The sequence below is a fragment of the Anser cygnoides genome, chromosome 5 (genome assembly GCF_040182565.1).
Source record: "Anser cygnoides isolate HZ-2024a breed goose chromosome 5, Taihu_goose_T2T_genome, whole genome shotgun sequence".
In the NCBI taxonomy this organism is placed as follows: domain Eukaryota; kingdom Metazoa; phylum Chordata; class Aves; order Anseriformes; family Anatidae; genus Anser; species Anser cygnoides.
The window spans coordinates 35094534-35119032 of NC_089877.1; the positions used below are offsets into that span (position 1 = coordinate 35094534).

The following is a 24499-nucleotide window of genomic DNA, read 5'->3' on the forward strand; positions in this document are numbered from 1 at the left end:
CTAGTTTCTCTATGGAAAAAGTAAGCTCTGTAGCTTAAAGTGTCATACTTCATTTTCTTTTTCTTTTATGTGTTTTTCACATTCCTGTGAAATGTAAATTGGCTACAGGAGCAATCAAAATTATCTACATTCAGGGCACACAGCTCTGGTTCTTATGTTATTTCAGCTTGTACAGTCCAGGTTCTTTCCCAAGCTTGAGATGATTTGCTGTGTGGTTCTGTTGATGAAAATAAATGCAGTTTGCATAAAGACATCAAACAAAGGCATTTCGCCTTCAAAAAACTTCTAATGAAATGAACATTGCGCTCTCCTTCCTCAAATGAAGAGGGCAGCCAGTTTTTTTCTCAGCTCAAGAGCTCTGTCTCTAGAATGAGAGAGTAAGGCAGAGCATGAGGAGAAATCACGAGTTTAATTTCACATCCTGGAGATAAGTATTTTCTTTAGGAGGCAGTCTGAAGTTTAGACAGCATGTTAGGAACACGTTCAGACTTATGTTGCTGTGTTTCAAGTTATCGCTTAACAGAGTGGAGGTGAATAGTAAATAGGAAGAGGTCTATTCTGCAGCAGAAGGAATACAGCAAAAGAGGAGTTAAAGCACAAGTATTTTACAGATGTTGGCTGTAGCAGACTTGGGCAGTTCAGATTCTCTCTCCTGATGGTTCATACACCACTCTTCTGGGAATGTCCAGTCCTTGTGTCTGTGTCTGCACATAAATGTATTTATAGTATTTTCCTTTTTTCAGAAGCTTTACGGTTTCTTTACCAGCATCACTGTTCTTTCTCCTTTCAGTGGATAATGGATGTTATCTTATGTAATGGATTAGGAATTTACTGTGGGATGAAGACTCTCTCTTGGCTTTCTTTGAAAACATACAAATGGCAAGGACTTTGGAACATTCCTACATACAAGTAAGTTGGCGTGGAAAGTTAACTCTGCAAGCAGTAGCACTACACAAAGTTTGGGACCCTGTTTAAGACCTTGCTTGCTGATGGGATTATCCTGTTAATGTGATCTAAAGAATCCACATGTGTTTAAATGACTCAGTTATCTAATAACTTGACACAACATGGAAGCTTGTATATGATAATTTTATTTAACTTGCACACAGAATTGTTAAAAAACATACCTGTCTGTCATGAGCATTGCCTGATGTTTAGGAACTGAGGGTGTCTTGTGGAAATTAGGCTGTATAATGAAATTGTAACTGGAGATGCAGGAAACCAAAGTCCAGGATCAGGCTCTTCCATTCACAGCAAGGATCTGTTTCCAAATAATGTGTTCCCCAGTAATCAAAACTTCGTAGTAATTGGGATGCTGAAACTTTTAATTGAATAAATCCCTTGTAGTGTTCTACTGGTAGGGAACTATTCTTGTCTGTAGCGTTTCCTTGCTTAGCAAAGCAGAACTGAGGAACTGCTTACTACAATGGATATAATCTACTAAAAGTTAAAATGATAGTCCAGTAACGGGCTTCTCTTTAAGAGAAAGCTTGAAATGTTAAATCTCATTAAATAGTATTTTTAATGCAGTAAATGGAGGCATTTCACATATGTGGATTGATGTCTGAAATGGAAATGTAGATAGATGTCTCTTATCTGCCATTTCTTATAATCATAACAATGTGTTCTGTTTTCCTTTCAGAGGCAAAATGAAGAGAATTGTCTTCCAGTTCACCCCCTATAGCTGGGTTAAATTTGAGTGGAAGCCAGCATCCAGCTTACGCAGATGGCTAGCAGTTTGTGGCATTATCTTTGTAGTAAGGAAACATCTCTGTCTTGTCTTTTCTCTATCATCTGATTTGATGTTTTGTAACGCTTGACTATGCAGAAGGTAACTTAGGCTGAAACACTGGCGTGGTGATGTTTCTTTAGTTGAGGCCAGAAGAGATCGCTCCTGAATCCTGCAGAAAAGATTTCCTTGTCTCTGGTACAGTCTACAGATTCATTACATAAATACTTTTTTCTTGCTGAACAGCACTGATTGGCAATGTGAATGATTTAAACAGTGATCTACACACAATTCAGTGAGTAACTGCTGCTAGCAAAAACATTGGCCTTGGGTGGAAGGGGCTTGTTTCTCTCTGCCTCAAGCAGATACATAACACATTCCAGCTGGAGAGGACTGTGGTCAAAGCCTCAGGCTGCTGTATGTTAGCTCTGGGCAGTATGGCTCCTGACGCCTGCAGTTTTGCCTTGGATAATGTTTTTATACAGACTTAAATAATTCTGCTATCCTAATTTTTGGATGTTTCACTGAACATGTAGTACTTGACAGTGCTAATGGTATCCAGCTTGACCAGTGCAGGCAAACTCACCCCATTTAGACAAAATTAAATGTTTGTTTCTCCAGCAGTTGAAATACATTGAAAGTCTGCCTCCTTGATTTAGCCATCTGAGTGGCTGCATTGTGGGAATGCATCATCTTGAATTCATAACTTCCATCTCACAGTCATAGGTGTAGCACATGGCTTTGACATGGAGGAAAAATTCGGCATTTTTAATGCTTCTTCCCCACTCCTGCTTCTTCTCAATTAGGAGGCTTTGGCCTTTGTGGTATCCATGGGATGTCACTCGGCGCAGTTTTGAGCAACTCAGGTTTATTTCAATTCAGTAACTGTCAAATTTAACTTAATAACAAAAAACCCTTTGTGGTACTTACAGTGATGCCAAAGACAATGGGCGTTAACTGGCTTCTGCTATGGTACAGGATATAACTGGTCTGTGTATCTTGTAACAGTTGCTAGCACAGCATACTTAATCATCTTGAAATATGTGGAATATGAAATTGAGTGGTGGCTTACTTTGAAGTTCCCTATCCCAGCTTGCTGAGTGGGACAGTCAGCTCATAAGCCACCACCTCCGTCTTGCTTTACATTAACGTCACGTTGCAGATTGAGTGTGCTGCAGGAGCAATATGCTGTCTGTAACGAAGCAAGCAACATAAAGCAGTGCCAGCAGGGATGCATCAGGCAGTTTGCAAACCCAGTTGAAAAGAACTTCAAATCACCTGATTTCTGCTACATAAAACACTTGCCCAGTTCGCATAGCATAACGGACTTGCTGAGGTTCCCATAGTTGATGGGAGAATTAATGTAAATGTGCCTGTATAAATAAAATTTGTGTTTGCTTTAATGGTTACTGTGTGCATACTCCCAATTTTTTTTGCACTCTGAAGAAATCATTTTTAGGTGCAGGAGTAGATTCTGCAGCTGAGAGGTTCCATTGAGTTTATACTATATTTTGGTATAATAATGTTTCTTGTAGCAAAACATAGCTGCAGCTGATTTCCAGTTTATAAACAGCTTCACGTATTGGCATATACTTCTGTATTAAGCAACACTTAATGCCTTTTAATATCATTTCTTCTGAAGTGAGAAACTTGTGTCTACTTGCTCACTTAATCGCTTTCTTAGGACAGCTCGCTTGAGAACATTTGCTATAAATGTGTAACCGGTGCTCCTAAGTTGGCTTTGGCAGTGGTGGTTGCACAACTGTTTAAAAAAAGGTAGTGGGGGGGAAAGGCATGTAAAAACACCAACCGGGATTCATTGCTACTGTCTCTTGTCATTTTGGGTTCCCTCGATGGAATAATACTTGGAAGGAGAAGTTGGAAGGAGAAGCTTTTTGCTTTTAGGATTTATTAGTAGTTCTGAAGGTACTTCAAACTCCCGATAAACTTGTTTGACACCGGGGCGATGCTTGACCAGGTTTCTTTTGTGTCCTGTGCTATGCACAAACGTGTACATGTTTTTTTAACCTCTTCCAACACACTCAGCAACTGGGGGGGATGTTAAAAAACAAAACCAAAACAACCCACCACCTGTTCTTGGTCGTTATTGCAGAGGATGATGGTGGGTTTGGTGATACCATAGGGCATTGTGGAGTCAGTGAATAATTGGGTGGGGGTAGGGGGGGGTCATGCATGGGTGCAGGGAGATTCCAGGCTTCATTCAGTGAAGTCTTCTGAATGTAATTAAAATGTCCTTTTTCTCAGTTTTTATTGGCAGAGCTGAACACATTTTACTTGAAGTTTGTCCTTTGGATGCCACCAGAACACTACTTGGTCCTGTTACGACTTGTCTTTTTTGTTAATGTGGGAGGTGTGGCTATGAGGGAGATCTACGACTTCATGGATGACCCGTAAGCCAGTCCTCTTGTGTATATTACCATGTCAAGCTTCACTTGCTTTATTCTGTATTTGCTCCAGTTTGCTCCAGCTTGTTGGCATCCATCTCAGCTTGTTGGGGACAAAATGATCTAACCCCAGATCATCTGCTTTGTTTTCTTTTGGTTTGGAGGTAAAATTCTGACTGCATCTGGATGGAGAACAGCTGTTAAGGGCATTCCATATGCACTGTTTTTAACCTCAGATTTTAATAAATGATCACTCTTTCGAGCATGTAACGTATAAATTAGCTGGAGTGCCACTGGCTTGTGGGCAGGGGAGTACTTAACTCCATTTTCAGATCGATAGCCAGGAACTATAGTCCTTAGTAGTACCTTCTAAGGACAACAGGGTCCAAACTAAAAAATCTGTTTCTTAAAGGTGCTTCTTTTCTTGATCTGTCTTCCAACTGGTTCCTGGTCCCCTGAAGCTCTCATGGCACCCTCTTGCACATCAGCAGACCCTACAGTAAAGTATACTGAAGGCAAAGTGCACCTATACGCAACAGTGCATGTACTTTCAGACTGTTCCTACTTAAGCATCATATTTGTCCTTGCTGCTTTTGTTTCTGCAGACCATGTAAGATCAGAGAATGCTTTGTTCTCAAAATCGCGTTTTCTTTTTAAGTTTTAGTAGTAATGTCACAAATTGCCTGAGCCCACATCTTTAAGTCTAAGACAACGCCTGGCTTCAAGGGGTGCTCATTGTCTGTCACTGACCAACACAAAAAGTGTCTGTGTTCAGAATTTAGGGTTCCACCATTCTCTGAAGATCAGTTTCCATTGCAAGGCTTTGACTCCTAGAGCTGGGAAGAAGGGCCAACCCACATTGCTTAGGCGGATTGCAGGACATTCAGCAGTGGCAGGCTGCCCCTGCCTTTGGTGTCGGACCTACTGGTTTGGGACGTGCCTCCAACTCAAAGGTAAGAAGAGGTCTCTACCTCTCACTGGTGAGCTCCTCTCCTTAGCACCACTCCCCCATCTTCTGGTCTTTTTGTTTGGGTTAGAAAAAAACCAATTCCTTTGCCCTCTGTTCAACCACATGGCATGACATTGAAATTTATGAGAATCATCAGTCACCAGTGCCTCACTGCTAATTCTTTCCATTCTTTCAATGAGCTGGAGAAATTCATCAAGCAAGCAGAGACTCTCATCCTGAACTGCATGTCTTCATCACTGCCACCACCACCTACTGGTCTGTTTCTCTTGGTGGGTAAGGTGATTAACTCCCTTTCTTCTGAGGTTCATGGCTCTGCTTGATGCACCACAGACCTGACCTCACCAGATTGTTCATGAAAAATGGTGGAACCTAGCATCAGGTCTTCCCTGATACCTGCTCTGTAAAGATTCTTGCAACTGGATTTTGATTCCTTCATGCATTTCATGTCATCCAAGCAGAGATCATCTGCCCCCATTTTACTAGTGTATCTGGGAGTATTTTCAATTGCACATCATTTTGAGCCAAGGAACTTAGTGGAGTTCCTTGATGGGTTCTTCCTGTTGTGTTGTAGGGAGAAGCTGCTGAGGAAGAGGAGGCTGTATGGGAGGCTCCCAGCTAACACCACACAAGAAACCTTCCTGACCTTTTCCTTTTGGAAACTCATTCAACAACTTTATGGACAAATGTTGGAGTATTCCACTGACCTTCCTTGTCAGAATCATGGCACAATGCCATGTCTGTTATTGATGGGATTGTCTGAGATAAACAGATTAGGTCTCTTCAGCTAACATTTCTACTTTCTGGACTAAATATTGCAAATCAAATACAAAAACTCTTTTTTCTCATTCACGATTCTTAGTATGTGCAGAGAGCCATAGGACTACTTGCAGGAACTTGATCTGAGCATGGTGACAAAAAAGTATCTAGAAGGGAATAGTCCAAGAGAGAGGTGGTTCTTGAAGTTGTTCTCCAACTCTTAGATATTCTGTGCTCCTATTCTAGTTGATATGCTCTGCCTCTGGAGTTCTTGAGGACTGGCTAATGAAATGATCCTGACCAGAAATGCCACAATGTAAGAGGACCTGTAGCAGCTGACCTTGCCATACCTTCCTGGTTTCTAATCTTCATGTCTCTTCCAAGGGGTCTGCATTAAGGCCCTGAATTTTAAACTCATTCATCAAATTAAAAAAAAAAAAGGATTTTCTTTAAAACCTTTCATGAGAGAAGAACTAACTCTCTTCTTTGTCAGCCTTAGGGCCTGCGCAGCTCTCTGTTGGAGTTACCTTGATTCTTCTGTCAGTGTGCTCTCATAAGCTAGTGAAAGAAAACAATGGCAAATCAGGACGCGGATCAGCAAAGCAGAAAGCTGACCCAGTCATCTGAACAGCTTGAGTTCACAGTGAGAGAGGTTTCTTTTTTCTCTGTCCATGTGTTATGGCTAGTTTCTGCCTGGTTAATCTCAGGTAAATCACCTGGAGCAGTTTCTGAAGTCCTTTCACCTTGAGTTGGTCTAGGCAGGATATTTTTTAAAGTGGAATGCACTCATCCCATCTGCATCAGCAATAATCCACACTCAGTTTACTGTATCATATTTTTTTCCAGTGTATTTGGTCAATGTTGTGTAGTTTGAACTTATGCATTGGTGTCAAATATGGCTGTCGGGCCTCTTGTTAAAGAAAATGTGTGTTTTGTGTGCTTGACTTACTATGACTCCCCTAGATTCAGGAAAGCATCACAGGAGAGTGAAGAGAAACTCTGTTTGCTTCCCATGCTTAGATATTTTTCCAGATACAGAGACTCCAAGGGGATTCAATGGAGCAGATGTGTCTGAGCAACAGCAAAATGCCTGCTGAAGGAAGGCTGCTCTCAATGCAACTGCTGGCAACTGATGAAAAGAAGGGAAGAGAAGTTGGGAGCAAACGTGCAGTCACAGCTCCCTCTCCCCAGCACTACTGGAGATGCCTGGGGGTCTGTTCTGACCTGAGCAAGCTGGGCATTATACCAGCTGGAGGTGGCAGGCTTGTTTCTCTGCCTCACAGAGAGAAGCATTAGCTGAGCAGCCCCTCTCCAAGGGCAGTCCTAATCAGGGATTTGTTAGGTGGTTTCTCTTTTGTCCGTTTTGTGGCAAAACTGGGAAGGAAATACAGCCCCAAGGTTTTATGTGGCCAGTGAATATTGCAGCATTTACTAAGCTAGTGTCTAAGCCATAGTTACAGGCCCAACTAGAATTTCCTGTTGCTGCAATGCCTTAGAAGCACTGCAGATGTCATCTTAACATGTCCATTTCTCTCTCCCCAGCCCACTGAAGGTTGTTAAAACACTTGGTCCCCATCTCCTTTGTCCTGCCCTGGTAATTATGTCACTATACACTGAGGTCCTCCTGGATGCGTTTCACTCTGCATCTTACGCTGCGGTAGGAGCGGAGTAACACAGTAAGCTGGACAAAAGAGAAATGGCCTGGTAGGAAAAGGTACATCAGAACACGTTATGATAAGTGAGAGGGCAAGGCCCCTCTGCAGCCGAGATTCAGAAGGCGGGTGATAGAAGAACAAAGCTTTATTCTACCAAGTGTGAAGTCACCTACTTGGCTATGCTGTTGGGCAGCAAATCCATGTGTACCAATGGTGCTGTGGTGGGCAGGATGCCAGTGCAGCCCAAGGCAGAGAAAAGGTCTTGTGCTGCCCAAACAGAGCTACATCTGCTATATGAATCATCTAGTCTGACAGGTTAGTGAAAGGGAAAAATGTCAAGTCTAGAAATGACGTTAGCAGACAGGGTCAAGAAATGCAGGATCTAGCTTGCTTAGATCAAGCAACTTACCTAGGTTTCTAGTAATAGTCTGACTGTGAGGGTATTGGCATTTCTTGAAGGACAGTCAGTAGGTATTTTATGTATTTCCCATGCAGGAGTACGTGGCCCAAAAGATAGTATATCTCCAATCTCTCGTTCTGCCAGTAGAGCCTCTAAATAGATGTTTTGGTTGTACTGCAGTTTAATTCCTAGCAGTTGTGATTGATTAGTACACTCCTTCGCTAGGCTTGTACAGAACAGTGCAGTTTCTAATTTGCTTGTCTGCTCCTGCTTAAAAACAAACCCTGGGGATTAAATATTAAGCATGTTTTTGCTTCGAGGTTGTGTTGTCCTAGAAGTAGAACACCTTCCTTGTGTCTCCCAGTGACTTACCCTGTTGTTATTAAGCTTTCTTCTGTTAAAATCCCTTTAGAGGTCATTAGTGACAGCTCACTGAAAACCTACTTGGGAAGAGTAAATTTCAGAATGCAATTAATTATCTAGCGGTTAAATACAGGTATGGCAGTGTGACTTGGTATTTGCAGGAGTAATCTAGGAGTAGTGCTCCTACTTCATACCTTACCCTGAACCTCAGATAATCTCAAGGTGGTTGGATAATTTTTTTTTTTACTTGGATTTACCAATACTCTGAAAGTAGGGGTACTTCTTGCATCATGCAATGTTGGAGTTTAACTTCTGAAGTGTTTTCAGGGCCTCTGAGAGGAAATTAATACCAACGTGGAAGCTGTCAGCCTGCATGTGTGTGTGTAATCCAGACCAGACTTACAGAATTGTGCAAACCGAAATGAAATTATTACCCCGGCTGTCTTTTTATGAATAAATATTTCTCCAAATGCTTAGTTTGGTAGTGATGGCTTTGCTTTATCTCTGCATTTGTTTTGCAGGAAGTTCCATAAGAAGTTGGGTCAGCAGGCCTGGCTGGTTGCTGCTATTACTGCCACAGAGTTCCTGATTGTCGTGAAGTACGATCCCTACACGCTCACACTGTCGCTTCCTTTCTACATTACCCAGTGCTGGATCTTGGGGATTATACTTGTGCTCACCTGGACAGCCTGGCGTTTCTTCATTCGGTGAGAAGTGGTTGTGCTACGTCCAGGTCTGGCCTGGATGTTAGGGGTGGACTGTTCTAGGCTTCTGTTCAACAGCGTGTTGAATGTCAAATGTATGCTGTCGTCAGCCTTCAGTGCCTCCTGAAGAGGGACTACAGCTCTTTTGGATGGATAGAGCTACAGTGTTTCTCTGTTAAGAATTATTAAGTAAGCAGGGAGTTTTCCATGAGTGATCCTGGCAGTTTTCTTTATGGATCAAGCCTCTGGTAGCTGTGGTCTTTGTGGGACTGCTTGCGTTATTGTTGCTGTAGAAGCAGGTGAACAGTTAAGTGCCTGACTTCATGCGGCTTTCCTGGCTGAATGTAGAAGGCAACTAAGGTTAGTGTTCTGGTTTTTGTGTGCTGTGATTTAGACAAGACAAAGATGTTTACGGCTTCACTGCAAGAACAGTACTGCACTGCAATTGTCCAAGCTGTCCTAGTGTTAGCAACAAGTGAGCCAACTTAAACCCCTTGGGTTTGGATGCTGCTCTGTGCAGGTTTAAAAAAAAATAGAAGCAGTACAAGGCTGAAAGTATTACAGTGTGATCTCTGGAGCAGGCCCTGTGCAACAGGTTGTTGTTGAACTTGCTGTTGTGTTATGCTTCTGAAAGAAGTGAAAGTAGCCAGACTACTAGCAAGAAACAGATCTCAAATGAATGCCATCAGCAATTTCAGAAATTTCCAGCCGAAATACTCAGATGGGTTAAGTTATCCCCAGGGTGCTTGCATCCAGAACAGAACTGGTTTATTGTTTTTATTGTATACTGAAACTATTTATTCGCATCACTGGTATACACATCTGTTTGTTTTTCTTTTTAGTGACATCACCTTGAGGTATAAGGAAATAAGAAGACAGAAGCAAGAACACAAATATGAAAAGGACAAGTGCTTGAGCAATGGTGATGGACATTCTTCAATACTGGATGAACAAAATGGGAACAAACTAAGGGAAAGGAAACTTTGAGCAACAGACAAAGGGCTAAAAAGAACTCGTTGTGCTCAAGTTGGCCTGGTGGACAGTTTCAACCTTATCCTACCTAACTTGTTTCATTGTTAGTTTTCCAACGTGTGAAAGTCCTCTTGGGGGAAAAGATGTCACATTGACATGTGCACCCTTTCTCCTTGTGTACACCTAGTCAGAGTCAGAGAAAGTCTGTGTAGAGGGAAGTCAGAACCAACACCATTGCAACGAGATGGGATCTTCGTCCAAGCGTGTTGTATGTCTTCCTAGCAAACAAGGTTTGGAGACAAGGGGCTTTAAAACAAAGCCCAAAGGGAATCTAGCTGACCTATTTCCAGTAAACTGAGATTTCGATTTTGACATTTGGGCATTAGGAGCACTTGTTTTGGAGTGTGCAGATACTGGCACAGGAAATGAATTTTGTTTCTTCTGCTTGAAAATACCTTGAGGTGTGGAGTCAGATTGTGTAATGTGTTCAGCCACCAATTAACGGAAGTGCAGCGAGATAAAACATAGATAAGCTGAAGCTTGTGAACAAGTTGCGTAACTTGCACAGAATGTGATACAGTACACTACTGTTACAGCCCCTGTAATGCAGGGGTTATTGCCTTTCTCTAAACTGACTTTCGATATCCTGGAATAGCTTACAATAATTTTATGTTATGTCACAGCTCTAGGGAGACAGAAGGACTTTTTTTTTTTAATCTTGGTCATCTCTTAAATATAAGGGAGGGTTAAATAAGAAAGGTCAGCCCGCCTTTCATTTGCTTCATGGAGTGAAATCTATTACAAACAGAAAACTGGGAGTTACTCCATCCATCTTAAGTTATTTGCCTTATTCTCAGCTCTTTGCTTGCCGAGAGGATTTAGTTCTTGGTGTCTGCTGTACAAGGCATGTCCTGTTCTGCCACCTTCAGAGCTGCCCCCTTCTCCTCCCGAGGTAGCTCCAGGCTGAGCAATCTCCTGAGTCCAACTGGAAAAGGTGTTCTCTGCAATCACGCACAAAATAGCCGTTACCATGCTGCCATCCCTGCCAAAAAGAACAAGCGGGAAGAACGCGCATCGTTCCTCACTGAGCAGTGCGTAGTGGAGGTTTGCAGGCCAAACTAAACAGCCTCTTTTTTTTTTTTTTTTTTGCTCATGACTCAGCATCTAGGAAAATAAATTAGAAACCTGGGCTGCATTTTTTCAAGTCGTTATTCCAAAATGTAAGTGCTACAACTAAGCATCAATTTGGTAAACCCTGCTCTAAGCCTTTGCATTGGCCCCTGAGGCACTGATGTAACCGTATCACTTTTTAGATACAATGATCTAATCTGGCTCTTAAAGGATATTTTTCAGGGAAGTGTTTATCCAGAAGAAAATTACATAAACAACACCAGTAACATTTAAAGAGCACAGCCCCAAACTTTTGAAGTGGCAGGAGACTTGCAGAGCTGCTGGCTAGCAAACATCCTCATTTCTGAGCAGTTTTGGTCCTGTACATGAACAACAACCAAAATCTGCATTTCTCTAGGTTTACAGAGTGACCCAAATATTTTCCACCCCTAAAGAATGGACAATTAGCAGTAGGGCGCTCTTCAAGTAATGGAGCATTAGTTAATTAATGGGTTGCGTCAGAAGAGCTCAACAAATGAAGCAGTGTTCGTGGGCCCTGGGGCCTGCCCCAGTCGCTTAGCAGACAGAGAGGAGGATGACCAGTGTAAGAGGTAGCATCCATCTTCTTCCTCGAGTACGTACAACGTCCTGTGGATAGTCACTCAATGGCTGCTCTTAAATCCTAGTCTTTTGCTGCTCTGAGGTAGTGAAGAATAAATGGCTGTGCAACTCGATGCTGGCAAGTTTGTAAATGGGCAGACGGTGCTGAGTTGAGCGAGTATTTATTTCTATGCCTTTCCACCCCGAGTCGTTCTAATTTCCAGCTTTCTACCAGTCCTGTGAACTGTTCACTGATTGTTTGGTAGCTTGTACCAGTGTGTTGTGCTTGTGTAGTCCCAGCTGAGCGAGGCTCAGGTCAGTGTATCTCCATTCCGTCTGTGCTGGTTATCGCTGTGGTGCCCCGCTGATCTCTGCCCTACGACCACCTCGAGGCTGTCTCAGGAGCTGGGTGGTAGCAGGCACACCTGGGGAGGGATCTGTCACTGCACCTCCCTCCTCCCCGCCCCGCCAAAGGGCCACACGTGTACATCTGAAACAACTGGTGAAGCGTACCCCTTCCCAGTAACAGTTCTGGAGCTTTGACCTGATACGTAAGACACTGACTTGTGTTTGTCTACATCCATCTACATGGCTCTTATGGTTAGTCTGGGTAACTGAACCGGTGTAATAAAGTGATGTTTGCTGGTGTGTTCTTTGGTACAACGTGCCTGTGCTCCTCGTTTGTCTTGCTCGTCACCTCAAAAATGGGGCTGAGGGGGCTTGGCTTGAATGTCCCTTGGTACGAAAACTACCAAATGCATCGGTGCTGTCTGTGACGGGTCTTGGGCCTTAAGATAACCACCGTGTCCAGATTTTCAGAAAAATGGATGGTACAAGCCCTTGGTCAGCTGTTGCAATTCAGAAACTTCTTGCAGGATGTTTACATGGGTGATCTTTGCACGGTAAAGCGGACGTGAGCTGTGCACACATGTTGAGTAATGTTGCAGTCTCGGTTCTTCCTTTCCAGATTTCATGTCCAGCATTGCAGGTGGGCTCTAATCATTGAAATCTTGCCTGGTTTTAGAAATCCTTTTGTGATCATCTCTCTGAGAAGCAGGCAAAAGCAACTTCATACAGAGATGATGAAAGGACAGCTGAGAAGCTTTACTTAAATGATATTTGCAGTGGCATAAGATGAGACCACCCCCCGTGGAGATGAAAGAGGTGACTGTCTCCCACGACCACGCGCATCCTTATCTTACCGCAGGCTTTCTTAGCTCACCTTCCTTCTCAGAAAACTGGAACAAGGTAGCGTCCTCGTGTGGGTATGCCATAATATTTGTAGTGAAGTTTACCAATGGTAAGTTGTTGGGTTTAAAAAGGGAAAATGCAGGGGAATTGGCCAGGTGAGTGAGAACATACTCAGCTAATGCTGAATCACCTCCTGCACGGGCTCTGGTCGATGAGAATGGATCCCCCGAAGTCTGATACCCCAAAACACCAGCGCTGCCTTGCGATGAGTGCACGCATCTTGTTCTACGGCTGGTGACAGTGGCATTGACTCCTCGCTGCCAGTCTGCTGTGAGTGACGGGGCAGGAGATCACCGAACAGCCACCAGGCTCTGTGGCTGTGAAAGCAGGAAAGTCCCAGAGGGTTTCTCGGTGTGTTCAATGCAGTACGTACATATGGGATAGTATTTTTTTTTTCCTAGATGGGAAAGAAATAGGGATATCCTCGCTTTTGAAGCGCTGAGTCTCATCCGCCTCTGTCATCGCCAATAGTTTCTGCCACAGCTACTGCCTTATTTTATATATTTTTTTTTAAGCTGGATTTTAAAGGAGCAGGCAATGGCCCTTGCCCCCCTGCATGGATCTGCCAGGTGAAGGAGCAGCTGCCATTGAGCTCCTGCAAGGAGGCAAGCCTGGGGAGGGCACATGCCTGTTGGTGCTTTTCTGCAGTGCTCCATCCTCTGAGGTACCTCCGGGTGCTGGTGGGAGCCTTCAGTGGGCAGAGGTTTTGGGTGCTGGGCTTGCAGAACGCTTCTTGCCTTCTCTTCATCCATCCCTGGCTGTTTGTTCTTTAGGCTCAAGCATGTTCATTGTGTGTGTGGTGGTGGCTTGTGTTTTTTTTTTGTGTGTGTGTGCGTGTATGTAGGTATTTATTTCTTAAAAGGCTAGGTGATCTATTATTATTATTATTAGACTTAAAAGTCTGCAGAGTACTGCTCTGGGTGGTATTTCCTATGGGAATTCAGATGGGGCAGGGGTAAGTGAATAAGGTAAATCAGCAGAGGCTGAAGAAGCACATTAGGGGTGAGGCCCTCCAGAGGTGAAGGTGTAAGAACAGCAGCACGGGGGGGGGGGGGGGGGGGGGGGGGGTCGGTGATGGTTTAACCACCTGGAAAATGCCTGACGCACAGCTGGCTGCTGCTGGGGGGCTTTTCCAGGAGTGTTTTGACCAGAAATAAGGAGCTCTTTACTTCCTAGCGAGCTGGCTGAGCGTGCCGCTGCGAGCAGAAGCTGCTTGAGGTACCTCCACCGTGTCCCCGTGGTATTAACAAAACGTTTTCATAGGGCCACTTGGGTGCCTTACGTTGCTCTCAGATGGCCGTGAGACACTGGCCAAACCGAATTTGGCTAACCCCAGCTCTCTGGAGGTCAGCCGTGGACGGGGCTGAGCCCAAGGAGGCCCCACAAGAGGGTGCTGGTGTCCGGGGCTGCAGAGACAGACGGCTGCCGGCCCCTGGGAACGCTTCTCTTAGGTTTGGGATCTGAGGAAGGAAGAAACCCTCGCCAGCTCAATTTCCAGCTGCCTTTTGTACGTCAGGAGGAAGGGCTGCTTTGGGGGGAACCCGTGCTCCTGGAGAGGGCTCTCAGCTGGGGGACGAGGTTCAGCTCCCACCCAAAATGGGGCTGCAGTTGAAATTCAGTCCATTGTTGGTTTTTGTTTCTTTTTTATCTATGAGAAAATTAAAAACCATCTCTCCCTAAAGATGAATTCTCTGCCAGGAAGGATTTGGTGGGTTTTCCTGGGAAGTAAAGTTCCTGGAGCATCACGCTGCTGTGCACCAGGTGAGCTGGCCTTTTCCTTGGGGCAAAGGGTTTTCTTTCCTCCCCAAATGGCGATTATTATTTTTTCACTAATTTGAGCAAATTGAATCTTTCTGTTTGGAATTACTACTCGCTCCTGCGGAGCGGTGGCCCGGCATTTGGAGTAGGAAAGAGGCTGAGCACAGGGCTCCGAGGCTAGGAGAGGAGAAGGCAGGCTCTCCATCCCACCCCGTAGGAGCACCTCGGGGAGGTTTGGCTGCTGACCAGTTCCTCTGCCACAGCAGACGGTGCCTGCCAGGGGGTGCCGAGCTTTTGGTCTCTGATCATAGGGCTTTTTGGGGACAAATCCCACGGAATTGGCGTTTTCGGGATGAGCCTTTGACTTGTGCTGCGCTGAGGGAGAGGAGAACCCGTGGGTTTTGTGGCCGAAGGGGCAGAGCCGGGACCTTGCCCAGTTTCCCCCCGGGGTCCAGGGGTGGAAGGGGGGCGAGGAGCGCGGTGGTTTCTGTCCTGCAAAGGTGGGAAGGGACCTGAAGCCCCGGAGCCCGCATTAAGGACAGGCGAGGAGCCAAACCTTTGGCTCGGGGGTAACGATTTCAAGCCATAGCCCGTAAAAAGCCTTATGGAGGAGAGCATCACCCCTGCGGGAGGGAAGAGGAGGGGATACGGGTCCTGAAGCAGCTGAAGGATGAGCTGAAGGATGCTACAAGAGGGGAGCAAAGGGCTGGGGATGGAGCTGGGGGTCCCTAGGGGGCAGGAGGGGGGGGATTTGGGTTTTCACTGCATCTGTCTCATCCCGTGCCTTATCTGATGCAGGACCCCGGGGCTGAAGGATGCTGGTGGCTGGGGGAAACCCAAACGCGAGGAAGGGGCGGGATGGGGGGGAGCAGCAGCCGATCCCAAACCCGCCCGGCGGGGCCGGGGGCTGCAGGGGGCGGGCGGCGGCTGGGGCCGCACCTGGGGGGCGGGAGGGGGCGGCCCCTCCCGCAGTCCCCGCTCCAGCCGCCCGCTGCCAGCACCCCCCGGCCGCAAAATGAGCTTTTTCTCCCTTTTCTCCCCAAAGGAGCGGTGAGTCCGAGACGCGGGGTTGGTGGTGGTGATGGGGGGGAGAGGGGGAGGCAGGGGGGGAAACCCCCGTCGGGTCCACGCCACCCCCCCAGGCAGGGGATGCGACCCCTGCAGAGCATCTTCTCGCCCCCTTGCAGTGTTTTGGGGTCGCGGTTTTATTTTTCATTTATTTTTTTTACTTATTTATTTATTTTGGGGGGGTCGCCGGTGCAGCTTTCTGAGCTTATTGCAATGCGCGTCGCCTCCTGCACACGGGTCCTGAAGCAGAAAAATACCCTGGGGGGAGCAAGGGAAGAGCCCGAAGGTGCTACGAAGGGGGAGCAGAGGGCGCTGGGTGGACCTGGGGGTCCCTGGGAGGCAGGAGAGGGGGATTTGGGGTACCCCGGGTGGGTGCGGATGCAAGACCCCAGGGCTGAGTGATGCCCTGGCTGTGGTGCCACGAGGATGAACCAGGAGGGAAATGCTTTTCCGGAGCAACCCTACAGAAACGTGGCGTGACTGGGGCCACTGCTCCCCCGAGCCTGCTCGGCCGGGGGTTTGGGCTGCTTTAGGGCAAAAGCTTTAGAGCAAAAACCTCCTCGCTCTGGGTGATGCGGGGCAGAGGCTGCCCAGCTCGTTGCACTTGTGAGCAGGCGCTGCGCCCCGCAGCCGGGGCGAGGAGCCCAGCCTGGCATCGCGCTGGAAATTCCTGGTGTGGAAGGAGCTCAGCCTGGCACCCCTTGGAGGAGCTGGGGGCTGCTTCAACCCCGGAGCCACCCCCTGGGCTCAGCATCGTCCCCTGGGCTCAGCATCGGCTTCCCCGGCTCGCTGGGCCGGGCTCTGCTGCATTCCCAGGCACTGCCGGGGATGCAAACGCTGCTGCTGCCCGGCTAAGGATGGAGGTGAGGAGGGTCCCGAGGATTTCCTTCTTCCCTGCTTTTAACCAGCACAGGTTAAAAATAAAATTTAAAAAAAAAAAAAAAGCCAGCAATTGGTGTTGGGACGGATCCAGGCCTGTGCCCGCCGTGGCTCCGTAGCCCCTCGGAGCACCAATGCCACCGAGCGCTGCCTTGTGGCTGCGGGAGGTGTGGGGTGGTGCGGGGTCCTCTTTGGGTGAAAAACCGGGAAGATTGGGGCACTGCTTGGTGCCTGGAGTGTGGGGGGGTGTCTGCTGGGGAGGTGGCTGCTGCCCTCACCTCCTGCAGCAGTAACCGTGGGAGGGGGAGCGTGATGGGACTGCCTTCAGGGCTCAGCACGGTGAGGGGCAGAGCCCAACCCCTCGGGTCAGGTCTTGGATTTATTTTTATTAACCAACTCGCCATCGGCAAACCCCATCCTACTTTTCTGCCTTGCGGATCGAGGCTTTCACCCTCTGGCAGGAGGCTGGGGGTGGACTGGGGGGGATGGAGAAGCCCTGCTCAGAGCCCAGGACGTGGGGATGGTGCTGGAGGGTGGAGGGGACGGAGCTTGCCCGTGCTGGGCGACCAGGGGCAGCAGGCAAGGTTTGCACGGAGATCACTGCTGCCATTTATAACTTGGATTATGACTTTTGGGGGCTGCAGCTTGCTCTGCGGCGTGTCCTGGATTTACCCGCGGTGCTTGAGGCGTGCTGGGACCACGCAGACCCCTTGTGTGAGCGTATTCTAGCCTCGAGTGGTCACAGCAGCGAGGGCAAGCGGGGGTGTCAGCCCTCTTAATTTTGAGGGAATTGCCCCCCCTCTATCAGCAGACATGTGGCTTCACTGGCAGGTCTCCCCCTTTGAGCTGTTTTATTCCCCCGAGCAGCAGATGCCCCACGTCCCATCGCAGCAGCTCTCAAGGAGAGCAGAGCTGCCCTGACCCCATTGCGATACCTGGATCCCAATGTCCCACCAAGAAAAAAACTTAAAAAAAAAACCAACCAACCAACCAACCAAAGAAAAAAAAAAAACAAAAAACAAAAAACAAACAGGTGGGGAAAGCCTGGCTTGACACAAAAAGTTGTAAATCTCCTCCCGAGCTCTGGTTGCACCTTTGTTTGCGTGCCCAGGAAAGGCTGTCGTCGTCTTGCTGCTGGGGGAAATACCAGCTCATTTAATTCCTCCGATGAACGCTGCAGTCAGTCGGCGGCTCTCATGGGGATGCCTCAGAAATCTGCTGGAGCTGCTGCTTGTCCTCACAGCTCCTCACAAAACGCTGTCACGGGGGGAACGGCTTTGAAGGAAATGGAGCGTTTTGACAAGGGATATTCACACTTTTGCAGAGAAACTCGTTCCTCTAAACTTCTTTTATTTTCACAGTTTCAAAAAGCCAGAAAATGAAACCTCTTAGGCAAGGTGGTTTTCCAGCAGATAAAGGGGTCTGTTTTGGGTGAGCCCCCGTGGCGTTGTGCTTGTCACCACCTGGTTTCGCAGTGCTGGACGTCCCTCGTGGCGCTCAGCCCCGGGGTGACACGAGGTGCCCGTTCTCAGCCGAGCGTTGAGGCACGGCGCGACCGAGGCGCGAGGCTGGGGCGAGGTGGGCATCTCCGAGCCTTGCTGCTGTTTCGGGATGCCTTGTGACCCTGTTACGTTCAGAAAACCCTTCTCCTGCTGGACCCTGTTGCCCTTAGTGGAGGTCTGCCAGCCACATCAGGCTACCGGGGCTCATATTTTACGCTATGAAACACTGCAATTTCCAATTCTCCTGTTAAACTCCAAACCAGATGGGCTGGGGGATCGGCTGCCCCCTGGATGCCCAAATTCATCGATAGCCCAGCTGAGCTGGAAGATGGTACCCAAATCTTCAGCCACCAGGCAAATCCAGCTCTTCCTCCCTGGCCATGAGCGTGGTTCGGGTCTAGTTTGGGTCTCCCGTAGAGTTCACCTGGGAAAACCCCTCCCGGTGAGGAAGGTAATAGAGAAAAATCATTGAGCAGCTGTTTAGCATCCCTGCTTAGAAAGACAAAAAAAAAAAAAAAAAAAGACAATTTAATTATTTTTTTCCTCTTACCCTAACTGCTTTTCCCTGTGCACCGCAGGCTGTCCCGCTAGCGGGGAGTGCTTGCCATGGACAGCGACCACGCGGGCAGGTACCGCCTGAGCGGTGAGTGGTTTAATGAGCTCCGGGAAGGGTTTTTGGGGACGGGCTGAGCCCTCGGTGCTGGCGCACACAGCCCTGCAGGAGGGCTGCTGGTCCCCGCTGCTTTCAGCAGGAGCCCCTCTGTGTCGCACATGAGCATGGAGTTTAATCTTCTGACTTTTTTTAATTGAAAAAGGAAAATTCCTAAACTTCCCGGTATTAGGCACCCTGCCCTAAAAAATGGGCAGGTTACTCGTAGGAAGCGGGTTTAGAGCACAGCTGGGTTTTGTGCCTGGAGTTATTCAGAAGCAGGAGTCGGAAAGGGTTGGGTTTTGCCCCAGTTTTGCCCCCGTGCTATAACAGGATTTTGTGAATTTGGCGAAGCGGGCTGCCGCCGAGCACCTCTGTGCGTGGGAGTGCGCTAGGAAGAGGGGAGCCACAGCGCTTCCCCCAGCACCATCACCCCCCAGGGATGCAGGGGGATGCACCACAGCCCTGCACAAACCTAAGCCATGCCTGGACAGGGATGGAGGAAGCCGGACCTGGCTTCTGCCCCAAGCTTTTATCCCACAAAGTCCCTCTGGGCTGCTCGTGGTCCTTTCGAGGGACCAGAATTCGCTGCTTGGTGTACCAACAGCTGTTGTCTCCTGCCAGAGCAGGTGGGGGGCATAAAGCTGTGATGGGACCAGCCTGGCTTCGGCTCCTGCTGCCTCTGAAGCCGCCGCTGAAGGCAGGAGCACGGTGGCGTGACACAAGAGGCAGTGCTGGGGGGCCCCCGGCAGCGCTCAGTAATCACAAATCTCCCCCCCCCCCCCCCCGCCTCCCCTCCTTTTCTTCTTGTTAGGCTGAGCCACCGGCGTTGCTCGAATCGCTCGGGCGATGGAGGCTGCTGCAATGCAGCACCGACGGCTCGCTGTGCCGTCACAGCCGACCCGGTTCGCAGCCTCCAGCCAGGCTTTTTCCTCTGCTTCTCCCATCACTTACCCTTAGGGTTCTTTTTCCCCTTTTTTGGAATTTTTTTTTCCAATTTTTTTTCCCATTCCGATTTTTTTTCCTTCTTTTTTTTTTTTGGGCATCCCGAGCAGTTCCCTTCAGCAGGAAGGTGATGCGGGATTGCTGTGAGCGGGACGGGGCTGCGCCCGCTGCCAGGAGCTCCCTGCGTCCCGGGGGTGCTGCAGCCATTCACCGACGTTGCTTGCTGGGGAGCGGGGCAGAAACTCGCGTGCGCCTCACCTCCCAGGGGCTGCTTGGCCAAAAATCTGTGACTCTAGGCTTGCAAAGCACTGCCCACCACCCTTTTTCAACCCGTGGGCAGCCTCAATTAATTCCCAGCCTCTGCAGCTGATCCCACATGAAGGGGATGAGGGGCTCCTGGCTGGGACGTGGCCGAAGCCCCCTCCGCGGGGTGGCTCACGGTGCCTCTGTCCCCTTGCAGTGGCCGCCAGCCCGCCGCGCTGGGAGGTCGGCATCTACGCCGCGGGCGCGCTGGCGCTGCTGGGGATCGCGGCCATCAACCTGTGGAAGCTCTGGCGCTCCGGCAGCTACCCGGCGCCGTCCCCCTTCCCCAACTATGACTACCGCTACCTGGAGCAGAAATACGGGGCGGCGTGCTCGGATGTCAAGCACAAGGTAAAAAAAAATAAATCAGGCGTGGGGAGCTGGGCTCAGTGCTGCTCCTGGTGCAAACGCGGAGTTGCTGGAGGTGCAGAAGTGCTTCTTGCAAGGAGGGGACCAAGCGGCAGTGACTGCTTCTCCTTCGCAGCGCGGGGCCGCCGCAGGCTCACAGCGGGGGCTGGAGAAGACGTCGCCCGTCCGCCAAGCCAGCCTGCGGGCGGCTGACACCTTCGAGAGCATCAACGAGCTGGGGAGCCTGGAGCTGATGAGCAAAGACCTGGGGCTGGCCCCCTACGGCCCCTTGAAGAAATCCATCTCGGCCGACTCGCTCAGCTCCATCTCCTCCATCGGGAACAACTTCGGGCAGGACGTCACCGTGGGGCAGGTGGAGGTGTCCATGGAGTACGACGGGAAGGCGGCCACCTTGCACGTGACGCTGCTGCAGGGCAAGGACCTGCTGGAGAAGGAGGACACGCGTTTCGAGTCCTGCTTCATGCGCATCAGCCTGCTGCCGGCCGAGCAGATCGTCGGCATCTCCCGGGTGAGCGGCTCCTTCCCCGAAAACCCCGCGCGGGCGCGGTGCTGCTCGCAACGCGGGCGTGCAGGGTGGTGACGTGTCCTGGGGTGGAAAGGGGTCCGGGCTCACCTGTGCTGAGCCACCGCTGAGGTTGGGGCTGGTTGCGGGGTTTTCGGGTGGCAGGGGTCCCAGATGGGAACTGGAGGGGGATGAGTCCTGGAGTCCCTCTCTGCATGTGATGGGGCGGTCAAAAATTTTGCACAGTCAGATAAAAAGGCAACGGGACTACCTCGGCATTCCTCCCTCCTTGCAGGCATAGTCAGAGCTGGTTTGGGGGGAAAAAAAAACTCCATTTTTTTTTTTTAACACCCCAAAAAGTGCTCTGGGAAAGCAGGAGCCCCCAGTTGCCTCTTGGCATCTTGGCTTTTTGCAGAGGCATTTTGGAAAGCCTCTGGGTCTGCCAGCTTGATTTTATCAGGCTGTTCCAGAATGGAGCAGAAAGCCCCATCCCACTGAAGAAACCCACTTCCCTGGGGGTGGAGATGCACAAAAAGACAGCGAACTATTTTCCCAGCACTCTTTTAAGACCATTTTTCCATCCCAAGATCAGGTTCTGTATTTACGCTCTGGAGATATTTATTATTTAGCATCATTATTCATAATTTACCAGCCCTATTTACCCTCTTTTGCAATCCTGAGACAAGTCATAAAGTCTTTTTTTTCCTTTAATGCTCTGCAGTACCTGTTTTTTTATTGTTGTTTTTGTTTTATTTTTAAATGATGGCTAAAATTTCTTATAGTAGCTTTCATCCAGACGTCCCCAAAATACAACATAGGCTGTAAACCGAGAGCGATCAGTGCTATAAAGCAAATTTTCTGCAGATCTGCTTTTCCCACAGAGGCACTTTAATCCCCTGGGGACTGCGGAGGTTGGGCAGAGCTGGCGGGGGAGCGCGGGCAAGTCGCCTTAGGAGGTCTCAGGGGGGTGAGGTGGGCAGAGGGGGACGGTGGTGGCGGCGCGGGGGGCTCCTCTCCATCCAGCCCCTTGGCTCTCCCCGCGGCAGATCCAGCGGAGCGCCTACGCCGTGGCCTTCGACGAGCGCTTCTCCATCCCGCTGGACCCGGCGGCGCTGGAGGAGAACAGCCTGCGCTTCTCTGTCTTCGGCATCGACGAGGACGAGAGGAACATCAGCACCGGCGTGGCCGAGCTCAAGCTCTCCGACCTGGACCTGGCCCTGCGCCCCTTCAACGCCTGGCTCTACCTGCAGGACATGAACAAGGTGAGCGGGGTGGCGGCGAGGCTCTGCGTGCCCGGGTTTGGCTTGTTGTTTTTTTTTGTTTTTGTTTTTTTTTTTCTTTTTTTGTCCCTCTCCTGGAGGGCTGGTGTGTCCCGCAGGCGGTGGACACGGTGGGGGAGATCCTGCTGTCTCTGAGCTACCTGCCCACGGCCGAGCGCCTGACGGTGGTGGTGGTCAAAGCCAAAAACCTCGTGTGGACCAACGGCAAAGTGACCGCAGGTGAGCAGGGGGCCAGCGCGGGTCCACGTCTCCTCCGAGCTGGAGGTGGGTGCTAATCCCGGTGTGTCCCCGTGCTCGCTGGGGATGTCCCTTGGGGTGGCAGAGCCACCCAGGGAGGTCACTGGCTCAACGTTCCGGCTGTTCTCTCCCGAGCAGATCCCTTCGTCAAAGTCTACCTGCTGCAGGACGGGAGGAAGATCAGCAAGAAGAAGACGGCGGTGAAGAGGGACGACAACAACCCCGTGTTCAACGAGGCCATGATCTTCTCGGTGCCGGCCATTGTGCTCCAGGTCTGTCCCAGCCTGGGGGTCTTGCTCCATGGGACCCCAAATCCCCGTGCTAGCAGGGGGAGAGGGAATTGTAGGGGATGTGGGGTGCATATATGATTCAGCAGGGTGTGTACGGATGGGGTGGTGGTACAGGAGACGTGCAGGTATCAGGTATGGTTATGTGCGCAGGGATGGGCATTTATGATTTTGGGGTGTAGGGGGATGTGTATGTATGGGGTATGGCTATAGGAGGGCACGTGTATGTGCAGGGTATGGCTGCTGGTGGGATGTGTTGTGTGGGGTGTATGGTATAGGGAATTCATATAGAGTGTGGTTGTGTTTGTAGGTGGGTGCACATACGGGTTCAGGGGGTGTGGGGGGAAGTCAGGTGATGAGTACACGTGGGATGGGAGGTTAGGGGGATGTATACGTAAAGGGTAAGGCTGTGTGTGGGGATGGGCACACGTGGTTTTCCAGTATGTAGGGGGGGGAGGACACAGGGATGTGTGTACGAGCCGGGCAGGGGTGTAGGGGAATACCCGGGGTTTGGGTGGATGTGCATTTATGGGGTGGGAAGTAGAGGGGATGTATATGGGATGGTATTGGGGGGAGCACATTTATATGTGCATGTGGCTGGTGGTATGGGGATACGTACATACGGGGGGGTGCCACCCCACCCCGACGTCCCCACGCCCCCCCCCCAGGACCTGTCCCTGCGGGTGACGGTGGCGGAGAGCGGCGAGGACGGCCGTGCCGACAACACGGGCCACGTCCTCATCGGCCCGGCGGCCAGCGGCATGGGCATCACCCACTGGAACCAGATGCTGGCCACGCTGAGGAAGCCCGTGTCCATGTGGCACCCGCTGCGGAGGAACTAAGGGTGCTGGCGGGGGGAGCCCCGCGCGCCCCGGGACCCTGCACCCCGACGCCGGCTCTGCCCCGTGGACGGCGGCCGAGCGCCGTGTCCAGAGGTCTGGGGCTGGCCAAAAAGGCAGAGCTGCCGGCACGCCTCGGCCCGAGCATCCCGCTGCCGAAAGCCTCGACGGGGAGGAGGATGGAGAAACTCCTGTCCGCGTCTCTTCCCATCCGCATGCGCTGGAAGCTGCCAAGGGACCCGCCGAGGAAGGACCAAAACCAGCAAAATCCTCCACAAACTGCTGCCCGGCTGCCTGCCAGGCTCCCGAGCATCCTGCATGCCCCCCGCCGGGCTCCTCAAACCAGTGGTGACCCCAAACGTGGCCTCTGGGGACCGCTGGGGGGAACGCGACGGGCTGCTTCGGAAGGCGCTTTTGGGGCAAGTGAGGGGAAAATGCCGAGGGGGGCGATAAACGCCGGCACTGTGCGGTTTCTCTCGGCACGTGGGGACTTTCTGTTGGGTTTCAGAGGGATTTCGGTGCACTGCACCAGGGCTGAACCACTTCAAATTGCAAGGAAAAAGGGAGAAATAACAGCAGAAAAAAACCAAACAGTTGTTATATATCTTTTCTTTCCTTCCATCGCCTTTCCAGCAGCATAAATCAAGGCAGATGCTGCTGGCTGCTGAGGGGTGTCAGGACTTGACGAGCGGTCTTTAAACTCCTTGGATTTGAGGTCAAGTCCAGCCTGAGTCATCCCCTAAAGGTTAAATGTGAGCAGGGGCACCTGTCCCCACCCCAGCCCTTTTCCCAGCTGAAATAACCCCTGGGCTGCCCCCACAGCAGGGCCAAGTCCAACAGGCACCAGAGACCCGCCCAGGTTCCTAATTTTTAAGCCTATCTCCTGTTTCAGGGGGAAAGGAGGGAAACAAAACTCTTTGGGCACTGTCTGCTTGTGGGCTCCTGTCCCAAGCAAGGTCCCCTACA

The 24499-nt window shown here is 49.9% G+C and overlaps 2 protein-coding genes across 6 annotated transcripts in view; both read left to right on the top strand.

Moving 5' to 3' along the window:
- The window catches only part of PTDSS2 (phosphatidylserine synthase 2), a 40717-nt gene extending 28390 nt beyond the window's left edge, over positions 1–12327 (top strand). For all 3 annotated transcript variants that reach the window (XM_048065169.2, XM_013198367.3, XM_066998757.1), the window contains exons 8-12: positions 791–909; positions 1643–1757; positions 3995–4140; positions 8800–8985; positions 9825–12327. In XM_048065169.2, coding sequence (XP_047921126.2) covers positions 791–909; positions 1643–1757; positions 3995–4140; positions 8800–8985; positions 9825–9969 — 711 coding nt within the window. In that variant the 3' untranslated portion in view covers positions 9970–12327. The remainder of the gene's footprint in view (positions 1–790; positions 910–1642; positions 1758–3994; positions 4141–8799; positions 8986–9824) is intronic.
- Positions 12328–14420: 2093 nt separating this feature from the next.
- SYT12 (synaptotagmin 12) lies at positions 14421–23683 on the top strand. Of its 3 annotated transcripts, none has more exons than XM_066998763.1 (8): positions 14421–14676; positions 18701–18765; positions 20177–20370; positions 20504–20896; positions 21937–22152; positions 22269–22389; positions 22546–22679; positions 23363–23683. In XM_066998763.1, exons 2-8 carry the CDS (start codon positions 18729–18731, stop codon positions 23534–23536), a joined length of 1269 nt encoding a protein of 422 aa, XP_066854864.1. In that variant the 5' UTR covers positions 14421–14676; positions 18701–18728; the 3' UTR covers positions 23537–23683. The 3 variants fall into 3 exon arrangements, with proteins under 3 accessions (XP_066854864.1, XP_066854863.1, XP_066854865.1); XM_066998762.1 differs by lacking the exon at positions 14421–14676 and adding an exon at positions 15577–15723; XM_066998764.1 differs by lacking the exon at positions 14421–14676 and adding an exon at positions 15790–16604.
- The last annotated feature ends 816 nt before the right edge of the window (positions 23684–24499 follow it).

Coding starts and splice junctions, on each gene's coding strand:
- SYT12 (XM_066998763.1), top strand. CDS start 18,729: ATGGACAGCGACCACGCGGGCAGGTACCGCCTGAGCG. Junction 22,390..22,545: donor CAACGGCAAAGTGACCGCAG/GTGAGCAGGGGG, acceptor TCTCCCGAGCAG/ATCCCTTCGTCAAAGTCTAC. Junction 22,680..23,362: donor TGCCGGCCATTGTGCTCCAG/GTCTGTCCCAGC, acceptor CCCCCCCCCCAG/GACCTGTCCCTGCGGGTGAC.